Source organism: Hyla sarda, chromosome 1, assembly GCF_029499605.1.
Source record: "Hyla sarda isolate aHylSar1 chromosome 1, aHylSar1.hap1, whole genome shotgun sequence".
In the NCBI taxonomy this organism is placed as follows: domain Eukaryota; kingdom Metazoa; phylum Chordata; class Amphibia; order Anura; family Hylidae; genus Hyla; species Hyla sarda.
Window position 1 is genome coordinate 611768246 of NC_079189.1, and position 20997 is coordinate 611789242.

Sequence of the window (20997 nt, forward strand, 5' to 3'; positions counted from 1 at the left end):
AGCTCCCGGCTCCAGCGTTTGGAACAGTTTGTTTAAACAGATTTGTAAATTACTTCTATTAAAGATCTTAATCCTTCCAGTACTTATTAGCTGCTGAATACTACAGAGGAAATGCTTTTCTTTTTGGAACACAGTGTTCTCTGCTGACATCACGAGCACAGTGCTCTCTGCTGATATCTCTGTCCATGTCATGAACTGTCCAGAGTGGGAGCAAATCCCCATAGCAAACCTCTCCTGCTCTGGACAGTTCCTGACATGGACAGAGGTGTCAGCAGAGAGCACCGTGGTCCGATTGGAAAGAACTACACAACTTCCTCTGTAGTATACAGCAGCTGATAAGTACTGGAAGGATTATAATTTTTAAATAGAAGTAATTTACAAATCTGTATACATTTCTGGAGCCACTTGATATAAAAAAATAAATAGTTTCCCACTGGAGTTCCCCTATAAGCTCAGGCAGTGGCAGCTCATCAGGGACGCATGTCGTCTACTCAGACCCATTCAAAAAAGCCACCATGTTTGTGTGTAAAGACAACAGTAGCGTCACGAACGTCATCCCCATAATACTTTATTAGAGCAAATGCTCACAATGGTGGAACAAAAGATGGAAGAAGAAAAAGAACAGCAGATCTTGGTCCCCAACATGCAGTAATGGAGGAGGATCAGGAGCTAGGCCTTCAGGAGGATGAGGTGTTATCCGCTATATTTTAAATTGGCTTCTCTATGATGTGAATTCTCAGATGATTGATAAGTTTTGATTTCTGAGTATAACATTTCCCACATTCTGAACATGAAAACGGCTTCTCCCCTGTGTGACTTTTTTGATGTTTAACAAGCTGTGACTTATGGATAAAACATTTCCCACATTCTATGCATGAAAATGGCTTCTCCCCTGTGTGAGTTTTTTGATGTTTTACAAGATTTGATTTCTGAGTAAAACATTTCCCACATTCTGAACATGCATAAAGCTTCTCCCCTGTGTGGGTTCTTTCATGTTCAGTAAGATATGATTTCCGGGTAAAGCATTTCCCACATTCTGAACATGAAAACGGCTTCTCCCCTGTGTGAATTCTTTGATGTTGAACAAGATCTATTTTCTGAGTGAAACATTTCCCACATTCTGAGCATGAAAAGAGTTTCTCCCCTGTGTGAATCCTCTGATGTTTAACAAGATTCGATTTCTCGGTAAAACATTTCCCACATTCTGCACAAGAAAATGGCTTCTCTCCTGTGTGAGTTCTTTGATGTTTAACAAGATCTGATTTCTGAGTAAAACCTTTCCTGCAGAGTGAACATGAAAATGGCTTCTCTCCTGTGTGACTCATTTGATGTGTAACAAGACTTGATTTCACAGTATAACATTTTCCACATTCTGCACATGAAAATGGTTTCTCCTTATTTTGCTTAAACTGTGATGAATGAGAAGACAGGACCTGTATATAAGGATGAGATGACAGATCTTGGCTGTGAAGGGCTGAGGGTGTATCTGGGATAATGGAATGTTCTTCATATGTATCTTGTGTGATATCATCATCTGCTTTATAATCTGAAGATATAAGATTCTCCTCTGATCTCCTGGTACAGTAATCTGCAGAGAATAACACAGATTTTATTATTGAGGCTTAAAGGGGTACTCCGGTGGAAAACTTTTTTTTTTTTTTTTTTTTTAAACAACTGGTGCCATAAAGTTAAACAGATTTGTAAATGACTTCTATAAAAAAAAATGTTAACCCTTCCAGTACCTATTAGCTGCTGAATACTACAGAGGAAATTATTTTCTTTTTGAATACAGAGCTCTCTGCTGACATCATAACCACAGTGCTCTCTGCTGACATCATAACCACAGTGCTCTCTGCTGACATCATAACCACAGAGCTCTCTGCTGACATCATAACCACATTGCTCTCTGCTGACATCATAACCACATTGCTCTCTGCTGACATCTCTGTCCATTTTAAGAACTGTCCAGAGTAGGAGACAATCCCCATAGCAAACATATGCTGCTCTGGACAGCCAAGATATTTGGCCCGGGAATCACCAGAGCCCAATGTGTCATAATGCCGCTTAACCAATCGCTGGCCGCAGCAATGTCCCCCCCTTGGCCAGTGATTGGCTGATCATCAGTATAACATATTAGGCCCAGGTGCTAGTTTCAGTATAAGAAGAAAGGCAGAATGCTGGGAGTTCCCTTATCCTTTTTCTTATTCTCAAGACTAGAGATGAGCGAACTTAAAGTAAATTCGATTCGTCACAAACTTCTCGGCTCGGCAGTTGATGACTTTTCCTGCATAAATTAGTTCAGCCTTCAGGTGCTCCGGTGGGCTGGAAAAGGTGGATACAGTCCTAGGAAAGAGTCTCCTAGGACTGTATCCACCTTTTCCAGCCCACCGGAGCACCGGAAAGCTGAACTAATTTACGCAGGAAAAGTCATCAACTGCCGAGCTGGGAAGTTCGTGACGAATCAAATTTACTGTAAGTTCGCTCATCTCTACTCAAGACTTATATACTGTACACCCACCTTGCTGAAATGGTTAAAAACTTTTCCTTTTAATAACATCCCTTTACTATAAACAGAACTATAACATTGTTAAAGGGGTACTCCGCTGCTAGACATCTTATTCCCTATCTAAAGAATAAGGGATAAGATTTCTGAATGCAGGGGTCCTGCTGCTGGGGCTCCCCTACAATCTCCTGCAGCACCCAGCTTTCTAAACAAACACTGGGTTCCTGCACCGGTGGTTGTGACGTCACTGCCAGGCCCCCTTTATTCATGTCTATGGGAGGGTGCTTGTTGGTAGACACGCCCCTCCCATAAAGTGGGCGTGACATCACAATCGCGGCCTCCGGTTTCGAGCGTTCTGAGCAACATGTTCAAAACATTGGAGCACCGGAGTACCCCTTTAACATACAAATAAGAAAAGAGAAATGAAGAGTTCGCAAACGGCACTCACGGTACAGCAGGAAGATTTATTCGGGAATGATGGTACACGCAACAAGAACGCCAGGTAAGTCGACCGGTTTCGCGCTGCACAGAGCGCTTACACGTGACCTCTCGAGAGGTCACGTGTAAGCGCTCTGTGCAGCGCGAAACCGGTCGACTTACCTGGCGTTCTTGTTGCGTGTACCAGCATTCCCGACTAAAACTTCCTGCTGTACCGTGAGTGCCGTTTGCGAACTCTTCATTTCTCTGAACATGACGCTTGTGCTGAAAGCGGACTGAGCACCGGGAGTGATTCAGCACAGGACCCGCTTGTGGTGGTGAACCAGTAAGCCCCATCCCTACGTGAGTGCAGCAGTGCCGGCTTTTTCCTTTCTACATGTGTATGAAAAAAAAAAAGAGAAAGGATGTTAAAAAAAAAAAAAAAAACATTGTTAAAGGGGTACTCCGCTGTTAGACATCTTATCCCCTATCCAAAGCATAGGGGATAAGATGTCTGATTGCGAGGTCCCGCTTGCCCGCATCATGTCTTCATCGGTTTGTATCCTTTATTGCCCGTTTGTGTTTTTTTGTTTTTTTTTCTTCTTCTGGCTACTTCCTGGTTCCCTACACCTTCTCTGAGCATGCTCAGAAGCAATAACAGATCAAAAACAGATCAAAAACAGATGACATTAAAGGCTCATCCGTTTCCCAAAAACTTCAAATTATTTATTATATACGTTTCTCTTCCCTTTTTTTTTTTTTTTGATGAGTAAAAAAATACTTCATGCACTGTGTTTTTTCCTGGAATAGAAACCAAAAGGGTGACAAAGGATTGTTAAACAATCCTACTGACATTAATGGGATCCTTTTACATTAGTTTGCAAAATGCTTGTACCAATTTTACTAACGGACTTGACTTAATGGAGCCCAATGTCATTGTGAAGAAGACCTTATTTAGTACCGGCATTATAATATTGTTCACTCACTATATGGTATTAATGTGGTCCAGATGATGTGGCGGTGTTTTTATATATTGTGTAGATTTAAAACTGATCATAATGGCTTCAGTATACAGGATTTGGTCAGTAACAGTACAATGGTAATATGTATGGTGATAATCCTCCCTGTAAACTGGTATTATTGGTCTCAGAATACAGGATTTGGTCAGTAACAGTACGATGGTAATATGTATGGTGATAATATTCCTCCCTGTAAACTGGTATTATTGGTAATATTGGTCTCAGTATACAGGATTTGGTCAGTAACAGTACAATGGTAATATGTATGGTGATAATCCTCCCTGTAAACTGGTATTATTGGTCTCAGAATACAGGATTTGGTCAGTAACAGTACGATGGTAATATGTATGGTGATAATATTCCTCCTCGTATACTGGTGTTATTGGTAACTGTATGACTATTAGAGAAATACAGAATTATCCTACACAGAACATTATCTGACACCTATGATGAGATATCTCTTTGTAGATTAAAATATGTTTGGGGGGGGGGGGAGATATGTACAAAACTTATTTATTAACATCTGACTGTAGAGAACACATACAGAGACTGAATTCATTCTTTACATACAAATAATGAGAGGACGTGTGTATATAGTCATGTCTATTACCTGGTGATGTGAGGGGCTGCTGATCCTCCATCATGACCTGATCCCTGTACTGATCCTTGTGTCCTTCTACATACTCCCACTCCTCCATGGAGAAATAGACCGCCACGTCCTGACACCTTATAGGAACCTGACACATAATGATACAGTCATCACCCCGACCCCTCCAGTGGTGTTACTGTATAATGTCCCAGCATTCCCAGCAGTGTCACCTCTCCAGTCATCACCAGACCCCTCCATTACTGTATAATGTCCCAGCAGTGTCACCTCTCCAGTCACCACCAGACCCCTCCATTACTGTATAATGTCCCAGCATTCCCAGCAGTGTCACCTCTCCAGTCATCACCAGACCCCTCCATTACTATATAATGTCCCAGCAGTGTCACCTCTCCAGTCATCACCAGACCCCTCCATTACTGTATAATGTCCCAGCAGTGTCACCTCTCCAGTCATCACCAGACCCCTCCATTACTGTATAATGTCCCAGCAGTGTCACCTCTCCAGTCATCACCAGACCCCTCCATTACTGTATAATGTCCCAGCAGTGTCACCTCTCCAGTCATCACCAGACCCCTCCATTACTGTATAATGTCCCAGCATTCCCAGCAGTGTCACCTCTCCAGTCATCACCAGACCCCTCCATTAATGTATAATGTCCCAGCAGTGTCACCTCTCCAGTCATCACCAGACCCCTCCATTACTGTATAATGTCCCAGCAGTGTCACCTCTCCAGTCATCACCAGACCCCTCCATTACTGTATAATGTCCCAGCAGTGTCACCTCTCCAGTCATCACCAGACCCCTCCATTACTGTATAATGTCTCAGCATTCCCAGCAGTGTCACCTCTCCAGTCATCACCAGACCCCTCCATTACTGTATAATGTCCCAGCAGTGTCACCTCTCCAGTCATCACCAGACCCCTCCATTACTGTATAATGTCCCAGCATTCCCAGCAGTGTCACCTCTCCAGTCATCACCAGACCCCTCCATTACTGTATAATGTCCCAGCAGTGTCACCTCTCCAGTCATCACCAGACCCCTCCATTACTGTATAATTTCCCAGCAGTGTCACCTCTCCAGTCATCACCAGACCCCTCCATTACTGTATAATGTCCCAGCAGTGTCACCTCTCCAGTCATCACCAGACCCCTTCATTACTGTATAATGTCCCAGCATTCCCAGCAGTGTCACCTCTCCAGTCATCACCAGACCCCTCCATTACTGTATAATGTCCCAGCAGGGTCACCTCTCCAGTCATCACCAGACCCCTCCATTACTGTATAATGTCCCAGCAGTGTCACCTCTCCAGTCATCACCAGACCCCTCCATTACTGTATAATGTCCCAGCAGTGTCACCTCTCCAGTCATCACCAGACCCCTTCATTACTGTATAATGACCCAGCAGTGTCACCTCTCCAGTCATCACCAGACCCCTCCATTACTGTATAATGTCCAAGCAGGATCACCTCTCCAGTCAGCAGCTCCATTATCTTGTTGATCAGTTCTAGGATCTTCTGTTCATCCATTTCCTCGTGTATCAGGGAGTGAGGTGGGGGCCCCGGGATTGGGCTCAGGGTTCTTCCCCATCCTTCACACACAGGGGCCCGACAGCGCCCACTAGAGGACTTCTTCACTACTGTGTAATCCTGTGTATGGAGAGACACATTAATATCACTACATACATTCCCAGAATCCCTCACCTCTCCAGTCATATCCATCTGTTATTACATAGATAAGAATGAGGTCATGTGACATCACTCCCAGAATCCCTCACCTCTCCAGTCATATCCATCTGTTATTACATAGATAAGAATGAGGTCATGTGACATCACTCCCAGAATCCCTCACCTCTCCAGTCATATCCATCTGTTATTCCATAGATAAGAATGAGGTCATGTGACATCACTCCCAGAATCCCTCACCTCTCCAGTAAGCCGGAAGAGTATCTGTAGGGTGAGGTTTATGATCCTGTCGGCCATCTTGTTCCTGTCTCTCTCCATGGTTGATGGGTCATCCAGGAGAATTCTCTTATATAGAAGATATCAGCAGAGGATCCTGGATTGGAGAAACCTGAAGGGAAGAAGGGGAGACGTTGGGGGTCTCCATTATATGTAGTCAGTAGCACAGATGCTGATTACCCGTCCGGTCTGGATATTTATTGCTGACCCTTATAGGGTGCTGTGTGTAGGAGCTGTAGACAGGAGACGTCCATTACTTCATAACCTTCTTGGACAAGAGATAACAATAAATCAGCTGTTACCTCACTATTATATAAATATATTTGCCCAGATTTATCAAACTGTGTGAGAGAAAAAGAGATTTTCCCATAACCACCAATTACAGCTCAGCTAACAAGCTCTGGTAAAGTGAAAGCTGAGCTGTGATTGGTTGCTATCGGAAAATCTCTACACTTTTTCTCTCACACAGTTTGATAAATCTGGGCCATTTTCCAGATATCTTAGGGCTCTGCTCATGTCTTTATACACATACAATAGGATGTCGTCTATGATGGGATGTCGTCTATGATGGGATGTCGTCCATGAGATGTTGTCTATGAAGGGATGTCCTCTATGATGATATGTCGTTATTGATATCGTTATTGATGAGATGTCGTTATTGATGAGATGTCATTTATCATCAGATGTCGTGTACGATGGGATGTCGTCTATGATGAGATGTTGTCCACAATGAGATGTTGTCTATGAAGGGATGTCCTCTATGATGAGATGTTGTCTATGAAGGGATGTTCTCTATGATGAGATGTCGTCTATGATGAGATGTTGTCCACAATGAGATGTTGTCTATGAAGGGATGTTCTCTATGATGAGATGTTGTCTATGAAGTGATGTTCTCTATGATGAGATGTTGTCTATGATGAGATGTCGACTATGATGGAAAGGTCGTTATGATGGGATGTCATCTATGATGAGATGTCATCTATGATGAGATGTCCTCTACGATGAGATGTCGTCTACGATGGGATGTTGTCCATAATGAGATGTCGTCTATGAAGGAATGTTCTCTATGATGAGATGTTGTCTATGAAGGGATGTCCTCTATGATGAGATGTCGTTATTGATGATATCGTTATTGATGAGATGTCGTTATTGATGAGATGTCATCTAATCATCAGATGTCGTGTACGATGGGATGTCGTCTATGATGAGATGTCGTCCATAATGAGATGTTGTCTATGAAGGAATGTCGTCTATGATGAGATGTCGTCTATGATGAGATGTCCTCTACGATGGGATGTCCTCTACGATGGGATGTCATCCATAATGAGATGTTGTCTATGAAGGGATGTCCTCTATGATGAGATGTTGTCTATGAAGGGATGTTCTCTATGATGAGATGTTGTCTATGAAGGGATGTTCTCTATGATGAGATGTTCTCAATGAAGGGATGTCCTCTATGATGAGATGTCGTCTATGAAGGAATGTTCTCTATGATGAGATGTTGTCTATGAAGGGATGTCCTCTATGATGAGATGTTGTCTATGAAGGGATGTTCTCTATGATGAGATGTTGTCTATGAAGGGATGTTCTCTATGATGAGATGTAATCTATCATGAGATGTCGCCTATGATGAGATGTCGTCTATGATGAGATGCCCTCTACGATGGGATGTCCTCTACGATGGGATGTCTTCCATGATGAGATGTTGTCTATGAAGGGATGTCCTCTATGATGAGATGTCGTTATTGATGATATCGTCGTTATTGATGAGATGAGAAGTCGTCCATAATGAGATGTTGTCTATGAAGGGATGTTCTCTATGATGAGATGTTGTCTATGAAGGAATGTCGTCTATGATGAGATGTCGTCCATGATGAGATGTTGTCTATGAAGGGATGTCGTCCATAATGAGATGTTGTCTATGAAGGGATGTCCTCTATGAAGGGATGTTCTCTATGAAGGGATGTTCTCTATGATGAGATGAAATCTATCATGAGATGTCGCCTATGATGAGATGTCGTCTATGATGAGATGTCCTCTACGATGAGATGTCGTCTACGATGGGATGTTGTCCATAATGAGATGTTGTCTATGAAGGGATGTCTTCTATGATGAGATGTTGTCTATGAAGGGATGTCCTCTATGATGAGATGTCGTTATTGATGAGATGTCGTTATTGATGAGATGTCGTTATTGATGAGATGTCATCTAATCATCAGATGTCGTGTACGATGGGATGTCGTCTATGATGAGATGTCGTCCATAATGAGATGTTGTCTATGAAGGAATGTCGTCTATGATGAGATGTCGTCTATGATGAGATGTTCTCTATGAAGGGATGTTCTCTATGAAGGGATGTTCTCTATGAAGGGATGTTCTCTATGATGAGATGTAATCTATCATGAGATGTCGCCTATGATGAGATGTCGTCTACGATGAGATGTCCTCTACGATGGGATGTCGTCCATAATGAGATGTTGTCTATGAAGGGATGTCCTCTATGATGAGATGTTGTCTATGAAGGGATGTTCTCTATGAAGGGATGTTCTCTATGATGAGATGTAATCTATCATGAGATGTCGCCTATGATGAGATGTCGTCTATGATGAGATGTCCTTTACAATGGGAGGTCCTCTACGATGGGATGTCGTCCATAATGAGATGTTGTCTATGAAGGGATGTCCTCTATGAAAAGATGTTGTCTATGAAGGGATGTTCTCTATGAAGGGATGTTCTCTATGATGAGATGAAATCTATCATGAGATGTCGTCTATGATGAGATGTCGTCTATGATGAGATGTCGTCTATGATGAGATGTCCTCTATGATGAGATGTCGTCTATGATGAGATGTCGTCCATAATGAGATGTTGTCTATGAAGGGATGTTCTCTATGAAGGGATGTTCTCTATGATGAGATGTAATCTATCATGAGATGTCGTCTATGATGAGATGTCCTCTACGATGGGATGTCCTCTACGATGGGATGTCGTCCATAATGAGATGTTGTCTATGAAGGGATGTCCTCTATGATGAGATGTCGTTATTGATGATATCGTTATTGATGAGATGTCGTTATTGATGAGATGTCATCTAATCATCAGATGTCGTGTACGATGGGATGTCGTCTATGATGAGAAGTCGTCCATAATGAGATGTTGTCTATGAAGGGATGTCCTCTATGATGAGATGTTGTCTATGAAGGAATGTCGTCTATGATGAGATGTCGTCTATGATGAGATGTCGTCCATGATGAGATGTTGTCTATGAAGGGATGTTCTCTATGAAGGGATGTTCTCTATGATGAGATGTAATCTATCATGAGATGTCGCCTATGATGAGATGTCGCCTATGATGAGATGTCGCCTATGATGAGATGTCGTCTATGATGAGATGTCCTCTACGATGGGATGTCCTCTACGATGGGATGTCGTCCATAATGAGATGTTGTCTATGAAGGGATGTCCTCTATGATGAGATGTTGTCTATGAAGGGATGTTCTCTATGATGAGATGTTGTCTATGAAGGGATGTTCTCTATGATGAGATGTTCTCAATGAAGGGATGTCCTCTATGATGAGATGTCGTCTATGAAGGAATGTTCTCTATGATGAGATGTTGTCTATGAAGGGATGTCCTCTATGATGAGATGTTGTCTATGAAGGGATGTTCTCTATGATGAGATGTTGTCTATGAAGGGATGTTCTCTATGATGAGATGTAATCTATCATGAGATGTCGCCTATGATGAGATGTCGCCTATGATGAGATGTCGTCTATGATGAGATGCCCTCTACGATGGGATGTCCTCTACGATGGGATGTCGTCCATGATGAGATGTTGTCTATGAAGGGATTTCTTCTATGATGAGATGTTGTCTATGAAGGGATGTCCTCTATGATGAGATGTCGTTATTGATGATATCGTCGTTATTGATGAGATGAGAAGTCGTCCATAATGAGATGTTGTCTATGAAGGAATGTCGTCTATGATGAGATGTCGTCTATGATGTATGATGAGATGTTCTCTATGAAGGGATGTTCTCTATGAAGGGATGTTCTCTATGAAGGGATGTTCTCTATGATGAGATGTAATCTATCATGAGATGTCGCCTATGATGAGATGTCGTCTACGATGAGATGTCCTCTACGATGGGATGTCGTCCATAATGAGATGTTGTCTATGAAGGGATGTCCTCTATGATGAGATGTTGTCTATGAAGGGATGTTCTCTATGAAGGGATGTTCTCTATGATGAGATGTAATCTATCATGAGATGTCGCCTATGATGAGATGTCGTCTATGATGAGATGTCCTCTACGATGGGAGGTCCTCTACGATGGGATGTCGTCCATAATGAGATGTTGTCTATGAAGGGATGTCCTCTATGAAAAGATGTTGTCTATGAAGGGATGTTCTCTATGAAGGGATGTTCTCTATGATGAGATGAAATCTATCATGAGATGTCGTCTATGATGAGATGTCGTCTATGATGAGATGTCCTCTATGATGAGATGTCGTCTATGATGAGATGTCGTCCATAATGAGATGTTGTCTATGAAGGGATGTTCTCTATGAAGGGATGTTCTCTATGATGAGATGTAATCTATCATGAGATGTCGTCTATGATGAGATGTCCTCTACGATGGGATGTCCTCTACGATGGGATGTCGTCCATAATGAGATGTTGTCTATGAAGGGATGTCCTCTATGATGAGATGTTGTCTATGAAGGGATGTTCTCTATGATGAGATGTTGTCTATGAAGGGATGTTCTCTATGATGAGATGTTCTCAATGAAGGGATGTCCTCTATGATGAGATGTTGTCTATGAAGGAATGTTCTCTATGATGAGATGTTGTCTATGAAGGGATGTCCTCTATGATGAGATGTTGTCTATGAAGGGATGTTCTCTATGATGAGATGTTGTCTATGAAGGGATGTTCTCTATGATGAGATGTAATCTATCATGAGATGTCGCCTATGATGAGATGTCGCCTATGATGAGATGTCGTCTATGATGAGATGCCCTCTACGATGGGATGTCCTCTACGATGGGATGTCGTCCATGATGAGATGTTGTCTATGAAGGGATTTCTTCTATGATGAGATGTTGTCTATGAAGGGATGTCCTCTATGATGAGATGTCGTTATTGATGATATCGTCGTTATTGATGAGATGAGAAGTCGTCCATAATGAGATGTTGTCTATGAAGGAATGTTCTCTATGATGAGATGTTGTCTATGAAGGAATGTCGTCTATGATGGGATGTCCTCTATGATGAAATGTTGTCTATGAAGGGATGTTCTCTATGAAGGGATGTTCTCTATGATGAGATGTAATCTATCATGAGATGTCGTCTATGATGAGATGTCGTCTATGATGAGATGTCCTCTACGATGGGATGTTGTCTATGAAGGGATGTTCTCTATGATGAGATGTTGTCTATGAAGGGATGTTCTCTATGATGAGATGTTCTCAATGAAGGGATGTCCTCTATGATGAGATGTCGTCTATGAAGGAATGTTCTCTATGATGAGATGTTGTCTATGAAGGGATGTCCTCTATGATGAGATGTTGTCTATGAAGGGATGTTCTCTATGATGAGATGTTCTCAATGAAGGGATGTTCTCTATGATGAGATGTAATCTATCATGAGATGTCGTCTATGATGAGATGTCGTCTATGATGAGATGTCCTCTACGATGGGATGTCCTCTACGATGGGATGTTGTCTATGAAGGGATGTTCTCTATGATGAGATGTTGTCTATGAAGGGATGTTCTCTATGATGAGATGTTCTCAATGAAGGGATGTCCTCTATGATGAGATGTCGTCTATGAAGGAATGTTCTCTATGATGAGATGTTGTCTATGAAGGGATGTCCTCTATGATGAGATGTTGTTGTCTATGAAGTGATGTTCTCTATGATGAGATGTTGTCTATGAAGGGATGTTCTCTATGATGAGATGTAATCTATCATGACATGTCGTCTATGATGGGATGTCGTCTTTGATGGAAAGGTCGTTATGATGGGATGTTGAACACATTTGTTATCATGCATTTTCGGGGCGAAGATTCTTTCTGCTGTAGGTGCTGACTTATTCACAATCAATCGGATAGTCACCATCTCCATAGACGGCAATGCACTTACTGTGCATCTCTGCATAGGAAGGTTTGTTGATGATGCTGTTCAATGTAGTAATAATGTAAGGATAGCGATGCCTACTAGGTGGATGGGGCGTACAACCATGAGCATTTACAACATGCACAATATGGGATCAATAACACGTATAGCGGCTTCCACACACTGAGATACCAAATATGCTTATTTTTATAATTTTTTTATTTAAGAATTTTGTTTTAAAAGCTCTTAACCCCTTCACGACCCCTTTAACTTTGTTTTGCGGCTTACATTTTGTTACTCGTAAGTTTTTATTTTTCCCCCTGACAAAGTTGTATTAGGGCTTATTTTTGTGGGATAAGATGTAGTTTTCATTGGCGCAGTTAATCATATAATGTATTGCAAAGGAGAAAAAATAAAACATATGTAAGGCAGAATTGGATGAAATATGGAATTGTGCTGTTTTGTGGGGCAAATTTTTTTCAGAGTTTACAATACAGTAAAATGGACACGATAACTTCATTCTATGGGTCATTATGATTTCAATGATACTAAACCTGGATAATTGATGTTTTATTTTATGATCAAAAAATGGAAAACATGAAAAATGGGGGAAAAAAAACACCCTCTCTGTTCATTGCCATGTTCTGACCCCTATAACAGAATTGTAATAGGGTTTATTTTTACTGACACCACCTGACACACGGCACTTACTGTATCCTTCCTCTCACCTGACACACGGCACTTACTGTATCCTTCCTCTCACCTGACACACGGCACTTACTGTATCCTTCCTCACCACCTGACACACGGCACTTACTGTATCCTTCCTCTCCACCTGACACACGGCACTTACTGTATCCTTCCTCTCACCTGACACATGGCACTTACTGTATCCTTCCTCTCACCTGACACACGGCACTTACTGTATCCTTCCTCCCCACCTGACACACGGCACTTACTGTATCCTTCCTCTCACCTGACACACGGCACTTACTGTATCCTTCCTCCCCACCTGATACATGGCACTTACTGTATCCTTCCTCTCACCTGACACACGGCACTTACTGTATCCTTCCTCCCCACCTGATACATGGCACTTACTGTATCCTTCCTCTCACCTGACACACGGCACTTACTGTATCCTTCCTCCTCACCTGACACACGGCACTTACTGTATCCTTCCTCTCACCTGGCACACGGCACTTACTGTAGCCTTCCTCTCCACCTGACACACGGCACTTACTGTATCCTTCCTCTCCACCTGACACACGGCACTTACTGTATCCTTCCTCTTCACCTGACACACGGCACTTACTGTACCCTTCCTCCCCACCTGACACACGGCACTTACTGTATCCTTCCTCCCCACCTGACACATGGCACTTACTGTATCCTTCCTCCCCACCTGACACACGGCACTTACTGTATCCTTCCTCCCCACCTGACACACGGCACTTACTGTAGCCTTCCTCTCCACCTGACACACGGCACTTACTGTATCCTTCCTCCCCACCTGACACACGGCACTTACTGTAGCCTTCCTCTCCACCTGACACACGGCACTTACTGTATCCTTCCTCCTCACCTGACACACGGCACTTACTGTATCCTTCCTCCCCACCTGACACACGGCACTTACTGTATCCTTCCTCCCCACCTGACACACGGCACTTACTGTATCCTTCCTCCCCACCTGACACACGGCACTTACTGTAGCCTTCCTCTCCACCTGACACACGGCACTTACTGTATCCTTCCTCTCCACCTGACACACGGCACTTACTGTATCCTTCCTCCCCACCTGACACACGGCACTTATTGTATCCTTCCTCCTCACCTGACACATGGCACTTACTATATCCTTCCTCACCTGACACACGGCACTTACTGTATCCTTCCTCCCCATCTGACACACGGCACTTACTTACTGTATCCTTCCTCTCCACCTGACACACGGCACTTACTGTATCTTTCCTCCTCACATGACACACGGCACTTACTGTATACTTCCTCTCACCTGACACACGGCACTTACTGTATCCTTCCTCACCACCTGACACACGGCACTTACTGTATCCTTCCTCTCACCTGACACACGGCACTTACTGTACCCTTTCTCACCACCTGACACACGGCACTTACTGTATCCTTCCTCTCCACCTGACACACGGCACTTACTGTATCCTTCCTCCCCACCTGACACACGTCACTTACTGTATCCTTCCTCTCCACCTGACACACGGCACTTACTGTAGCCTTCCTCTCCACCTGACACACGGCACTTACTGTATCCTTCCTCACCACCTGACACACGGCACTTACTGTATCCTTCCTCTCACCTGACACACGGCACTTACTGTATCCTTCCTCTCACCTGACACACGGCACTTACTGTATCCTTACTCTCCACCTGACACACAGCACTTACTGTATCCTTCCTCTCACCTGACACACAGCACTTACTGTATCCTTCCTCTCACCTGACACACGGTACTTACTGTATCCTTCCTCCCCACCTGACACACGGCACTTACTGTATCCTTCCTCCTCACCTGACACACGGCACTTACTGTATCCTTACTCTCACCTGACACACGGCACTTACTGTATCCTTCCTCTCACCTGACACACGGCACTTACTGTATCCTTCCTCTCACCTGACACACGGCACTTACTGTATCCTTCCTCACCTGACACACGGCACTTACTGTATCCTTCCTCCCCACCTGACACACGGCACTTACTGTATCCTTCCTCCTCACCTGACACACGGCACTTACTGTATCCTTCCTCTTCACCTGACACATGGCACTTACTGTATCCTTCCTCTCCACCTGACACACGGCACTTACTGTATCCTTCCTCTTCACCTGACACACGGTACTTACTGTATCCTTCCTCTCACCTGACACACGGCACTTACTGTATCCTTCCTCTTCACCTGACACACGGCACTTACTGTATCCTTCCTCTTCACCTGACACACGGCACTTACTGTATCCTTCCTCTTCACCTGACACACGGCACTTACTGTATCCTTCCTCTCACCTGACACACGGTACTTACTGTATCCTTCCTCCCCACCTGACACACGGCACTTACTGTATCCTTCCTCCTCACCTGACACACGGCACTTACTGTATCCTTCCTCTTCACCTGACACACGGCACTTACTGTATCCTTCCTCCTCACCTGACACACGGCACTTACTGTATCCTTACTCTCACCTGACACACGGCACTTACTGTATCCTTCCTCTCACCTGACACACGGCACTTACTGTATCCTTCCTCACCTGACACACGGCACTTACTGTATCCTTCCTCTCACCTGACACACGGCACTTACTGTATCCTTCCTCTCACCTGACACACGGCACTTACTGTATCCTTCCTCCCCACCTGACACACGGCACTTACTGTATCCTTCCTCACCTGACACACGGCACTTACTGTATCCTTCCTCTCCACCTGACACACGGCACTTACTGTATCCTTCCTCGGCTGCAGTTCTTCTCACGACCAGTGGACAAGAGTGGTGCTATTTCTGCCCGCATCATGTTCCTCTCACCTGATCCATGATGCATCGGTATGTCATAGGCCAGTATGGGGGTATATATACTTGTGGATACGGATTTACTCACCATGTGTGATATTTTGTTGTTTATCTGTTGCCGGGTTACGAGTGAGGTCATCAGTCTATAAACGATGTCATCTAATTATTGTATGATGCAGTTGATGCTGCGTCCTGCGAGTCCCATGAGGTTTAGATATGAATAAAGTATAAAAAAAATATATAAATGGCAAGAGATGAAAAATATATATATCACGTGTGAGGGACGACACCGATAATATCAATACTTACAATGTACAACGTATATGATCAGAAAATACATACCTCATCTGAATACTGCCCAGGAGACAACACTACAGGACCTGCGATGATGTCACCGTCATGTGATCAGTCACATGGAGGAGGAGGAGTCACATGATCAGGGGCTGCTGCTCTAGGCTCATCTGCTCAGTGTATGCAGGACTCTGCTGTGCTGGTTGTGATCGCTGCTGGATGAGCTGAAGTTATGTGTATGCAGCAGAGCTGTGTGTGTGTGATGTGCGTGGTGCAGAGCTGTGTATGTGTGTGTTATATATGTCTGCAGCAGAGCTGTGTGTAATGTGCATGTAGCTGAGCTGTATGTGTACACAGTAGAGCTGTATATGTGTAATGTACATGTAGCTGAGCTGTATGTGTACACAGTAGAGCTGTATATGTGTAATGTACATGTAGCTGAGCTGTATGTGTACACAGTAGAGCTGTATATGTGTAATGTACATGTAGCTGAGCTGTATGTGTACACAGTAGAGCTGTATATGTGTAATGTACATGTAGCTGAGCTGTATGTGTACACAGTAGTGCTGTATATGTGTAATGTGCATGTAGCTGAGCTGTATGTGTACACAGTAGAGCTGTATATGTGTAATGTGCATGTAGCTGAGCTGTATGTGTACACAGTAGAGCTGTATATGTGTAATGTACATGTAGCTGAGCTGTATGTGTACACAGTAGAGCTGTATATGTGTAATGTGCATGTAGCTGAGCTGTATGTGTACACAGTAGAGCTGTATATGTGTAATGTACATGTAGCTGAGCTGTATGTGTACACAGTAGAGCTGTATATGTGTAATGTACATGTAGCTGAGCTGTATGTGTACACAGTAGAGCTGTATATGTGTAATGTACATGTAGTTGAGCTGTATGTGTACACAGTAGAGCTGTATATGTGTAATGTACATGTAGCTGAGCTGTATGTGTACACAGCAGAGCTGTATATGTGTAATGTACATGTAGCTGAGCTGTATGTGTACACAGTAGAGCTGTATATGTGTAATGTGCATGTAGCTGAGCTGTATGTGTACACAGTAGAGCTGTATATGTGTAATGTACATGTAGCTGAGCTGTATGTGTACACAGTAGAGCTGTATATGTGTAATGTGCATGTAGCTGAGCTGTATGTGTACACAGTAGAGCTGTATATGTGTAATGTACATGTAGCTGAGCTGTATGTGTACACAGTAGAGCTGTATATGTGTAATGTACATGTAGCTGAGCTGTATGTGTACACAGTAGAGCTGTATATGTGTAATGTACATGTAGCTGAGCTGTATGTGTACACAGTAGAGCTGTATATGTGTAATGTGCATGTAGCTGAGCTGTATGTGTACACAGTAGAGCTGTATATGTGTAATGTACATGTAGCTGAGCTGTATGTGTACACAGTAGTGCTGTATGTGTGTAATGTGCATGTAGCTGAGCTGTATGTGTACACAGTAGAGCTGTATATGTGTAATGTACATGTAGCTGAGCTGTATGTGTACACAGTAGAGCTGTATATGTGTAATGTGCATGTAGCTGAGCTGTATGTGTACACAGTAGAGCTGTATATGTGTAATGTGCATGTAGCTGAGCTGTATGTGTACACAGTAGAGCTGTATATGTGTAATGTGCATGTAGCTGAGCTGTATGTGTACACAGTAGAGCTGTATATGTGTAATGTACATGTAGCTGAGCTGTATGTGTACACAGTAGAGCTGTATATGTGTAATGTACATGTAGCTGAGCTGTATGTGTACACAGTAGAGCTGTATATGTGTAGTGTACATGTAGCTGAGCTGTATGTGTACACAGTAGAGCTGTATATGTGTAATGTGCATGTAGCTGAGCTGTATGTGTACACAGTAGAGCTGTATATGTGTAATGTACATGTAGCTGAGCTGTATGTGTACACAGTAGTGCTGTATGTGTGTAATGTGCATGTAGCTGAGCTGTATGTGTACACAGTAGAGCTGTATATGTGTAATGTGCATGTAGCTGAGCTGTATGTGTACACAGTAGAGCTGTATATGTGTAATGTGCATGTAGCTGAGCTGTATGTGTACACAGTAGAGCTGTATATGTGTAATGTACATGTAGCTGAGCTGTATGTGTACACAGTAGAGCTGTATATGTGTAATGTGCATGTAGCTGAGCTGTATGTGTACACAGTAGAGCTGTATATGTGTAATGTACATGTAGCTGAGCTGTATGTGTACACAGTAGAGCTGTATATGTGTAATGTGCATGTAGCTGAGCTGTATGTGTACACAGTAGTGCTGTATATGTGTAATGTACATGTAGCTGAGCTGTATGTGTACACAGTAGAGCTGTATATGTGTAATGTGCATGTAGCTGAGCTGTATGTGTACACAGTAGAGCTGTATATGTGTAATGTACATGTAGCTGAGCTGTATGTGTACACAGTAGAGCTGTATATGTGTAATGTACATGTAGCTGAGCTGTATGTGTACACAGTAGAGCTGTGTGTAATGTGCATGTAGCTGAGCTGTATGTGTACACAGTAGAGCTGTATATGTGTAATGTGCATGTAGCTGAGCTGTATGTGTACACAGTAGTGCTGTATATGTGTAATGTACATGTAGCTGAGCTGTATGTGTACACAGTAGAGCTGTATATGTGTAATGTACATGTAGCTGAGCTGTATGTGTACACAGTAGAGCTGTATATGTGTAATGTACATGTAACTGAGCTGTATGTGTACACAGTAGTGCTGTATATATGTAATGTACATGTAGCTGAGCTGTATGTGTACACAGTAGAGCTGTATATGTGTAATGTACATGTAGCTGAGCTGTATGTGTACACAGTAGAGCTGTATATGTGTAATGTGCATGTAGCTGAGCTGTATGTGTACACAGTAGAGCTGTATATGTGTAATGTGCATGTAGCTGAGCTGTATGTGTACACAGTAGAGCTGTATATGTGTAATGTACATGTAGCTAAACTATATGTGTACACAGTAGAGCTGTATATGTGTAGTGTACATGTAGCTGAGCTGTATGTGTACACAGTAGAGCTGTATATGTGTAATGTACATGTAGCTGAGCTGTATGTGTACACAGTAGAGCTGTATATGTGTAATGTACATGTAGCTGAGCTGTATGTGTACACAGTAGAGCTGTATATGTGTAATGTACATGTAGCTGAGCTGTACGTGTACACAGTAGAGCTGTATATGTGTAATGTACATGTAGCTGAGCTGTACATGTACACAGTAGAGCTGTATAGGTGTAATGTACACGTAGGTGAGCTGTACGTGTACACAGTAGAGCTGTATATGTGTAATGTGCACGTAGCTGAGCTGTATGTGTACACAGTAGAGCTGTATATGTGTAATGTACATGTAGCTGAGCTGTATGTGTACACAGTAGAGCTGTATGTGTGTAATGTACATGTAGCTGAGCTGTATGTGTACACAGTAGAGCTGTATGTGTGTAATGTGCATGTAGCTGAGCTGTATGTGTACACAGTAGAGCTGTATATGTATAATGTGCATGTAGCTGAGCTGTATGTGTACACAGTAGAGCTGTATATGTGTAATGTGCATGTAGCTGAGCTGTATGTGTACACAGTAGAGCTGTATATGTGTAATGTACATGTAGCTGAGCTGTATGTGTACCCAGTAGAGCTGCATGTGTACCCAGTAGAGCTGTATATGTGTAATGTACATGTAGCTGAGCTGTATGTGTACACAGTAGAGCTGTATATGTGTAATGTACATGTAGCTGAGCTGTATGTGTACCCAGTAGAGCTGTATGTGTACCCAGTAGAGCTGTATATGTGTAATGTACATGTAGCTGAGCTGTACGTGTACACAGTAGAGCTGTATAGGTGTAATGTGCACGTAGCTGAGCTGTATGTGTACACAGTAGAGCTGTATATGTGTAATGTACATGTAGCTGAGCTGTATGTGTACACAGTAGAGCTGTATGTGTGTAATGTGCATGTAGCTGAGCTGTATGTGTACACAGAAGAGCTGTATATGTGTAATGTACATGTAGCTGAGCTGTATGTGTACACAGTAGAGCTGTATATGTGTAATGTACATGTAGCTGAGCTGTATGTGTACACAGAGCTGTATATGTGTAATGTACATGTAGCTGAGCTGTATGTGTACACAGTAGAGCTGTATATGTGTAATGTGCACGTAGCTGAGCTGTATATGTGTAATGTACATGTAGCTGAGCTGTATGTGTACACAGTAGACTTGTATATGTGTAATGTACATGTAGCTGAGCTGTATGTGTACACAGTAGAGCTGTATATGTGTAATGTGCATGTAGCTGAGCTGTATGTGTACACAGTAGAGCTGTATATGTGTAATGTACATGTAGCTGAGCTGTATGTGTACCCAGTAGAGCTGTATGTGTACCCAGTAGAGCTGTATATGTGTAATGTGCATGTAGCTGAGCTGTATGTGTACACAGTAGAGCTGTATATGTGTAATGTACATGTAGCTGAGCTGTATATGTGTAATGTG

The 20997-nt window shown here is 42.9% G+C and overlaps 2 protein-coding genes across 2 annotated transcripts in view; both read right to left on the minus strand.

The window, feature by feature from the left end:
• LOC130298698 (zinc finger protein 420-like) overlaps positions 1-20997 on the minus strand; it is a 166399-nt gene that overhangs the window by 96621 nt on the left and 48781 nt on the right. The window lies entirely within an intron of this gene.
• LOC130298256 (oocyte zinc finger protein XlCOF6.1-like) lies at positions 560-16713 on the minus strand. Its single transcript, XM_056551185.1, has 6 exons — positions 16498-16713; positions 16270-16373; positions 6470-6617; positions 6014-6193; positions 4550-4676; positions 560-1588 (listed from the first exon to the last, which is right to left on the minus strand). The coding sequence occupies exons 3-6, from the start codon at positions 6545-6547 to the stop codon at positions 708-710; spliced, it is 1266 nt and encodes a 421-aa protein (XP_056407160.1). The 5' UTR covers positions 6548-6617; positions 16270-16373; positions 16498-16713; the 3' UTR covers positions 560-707.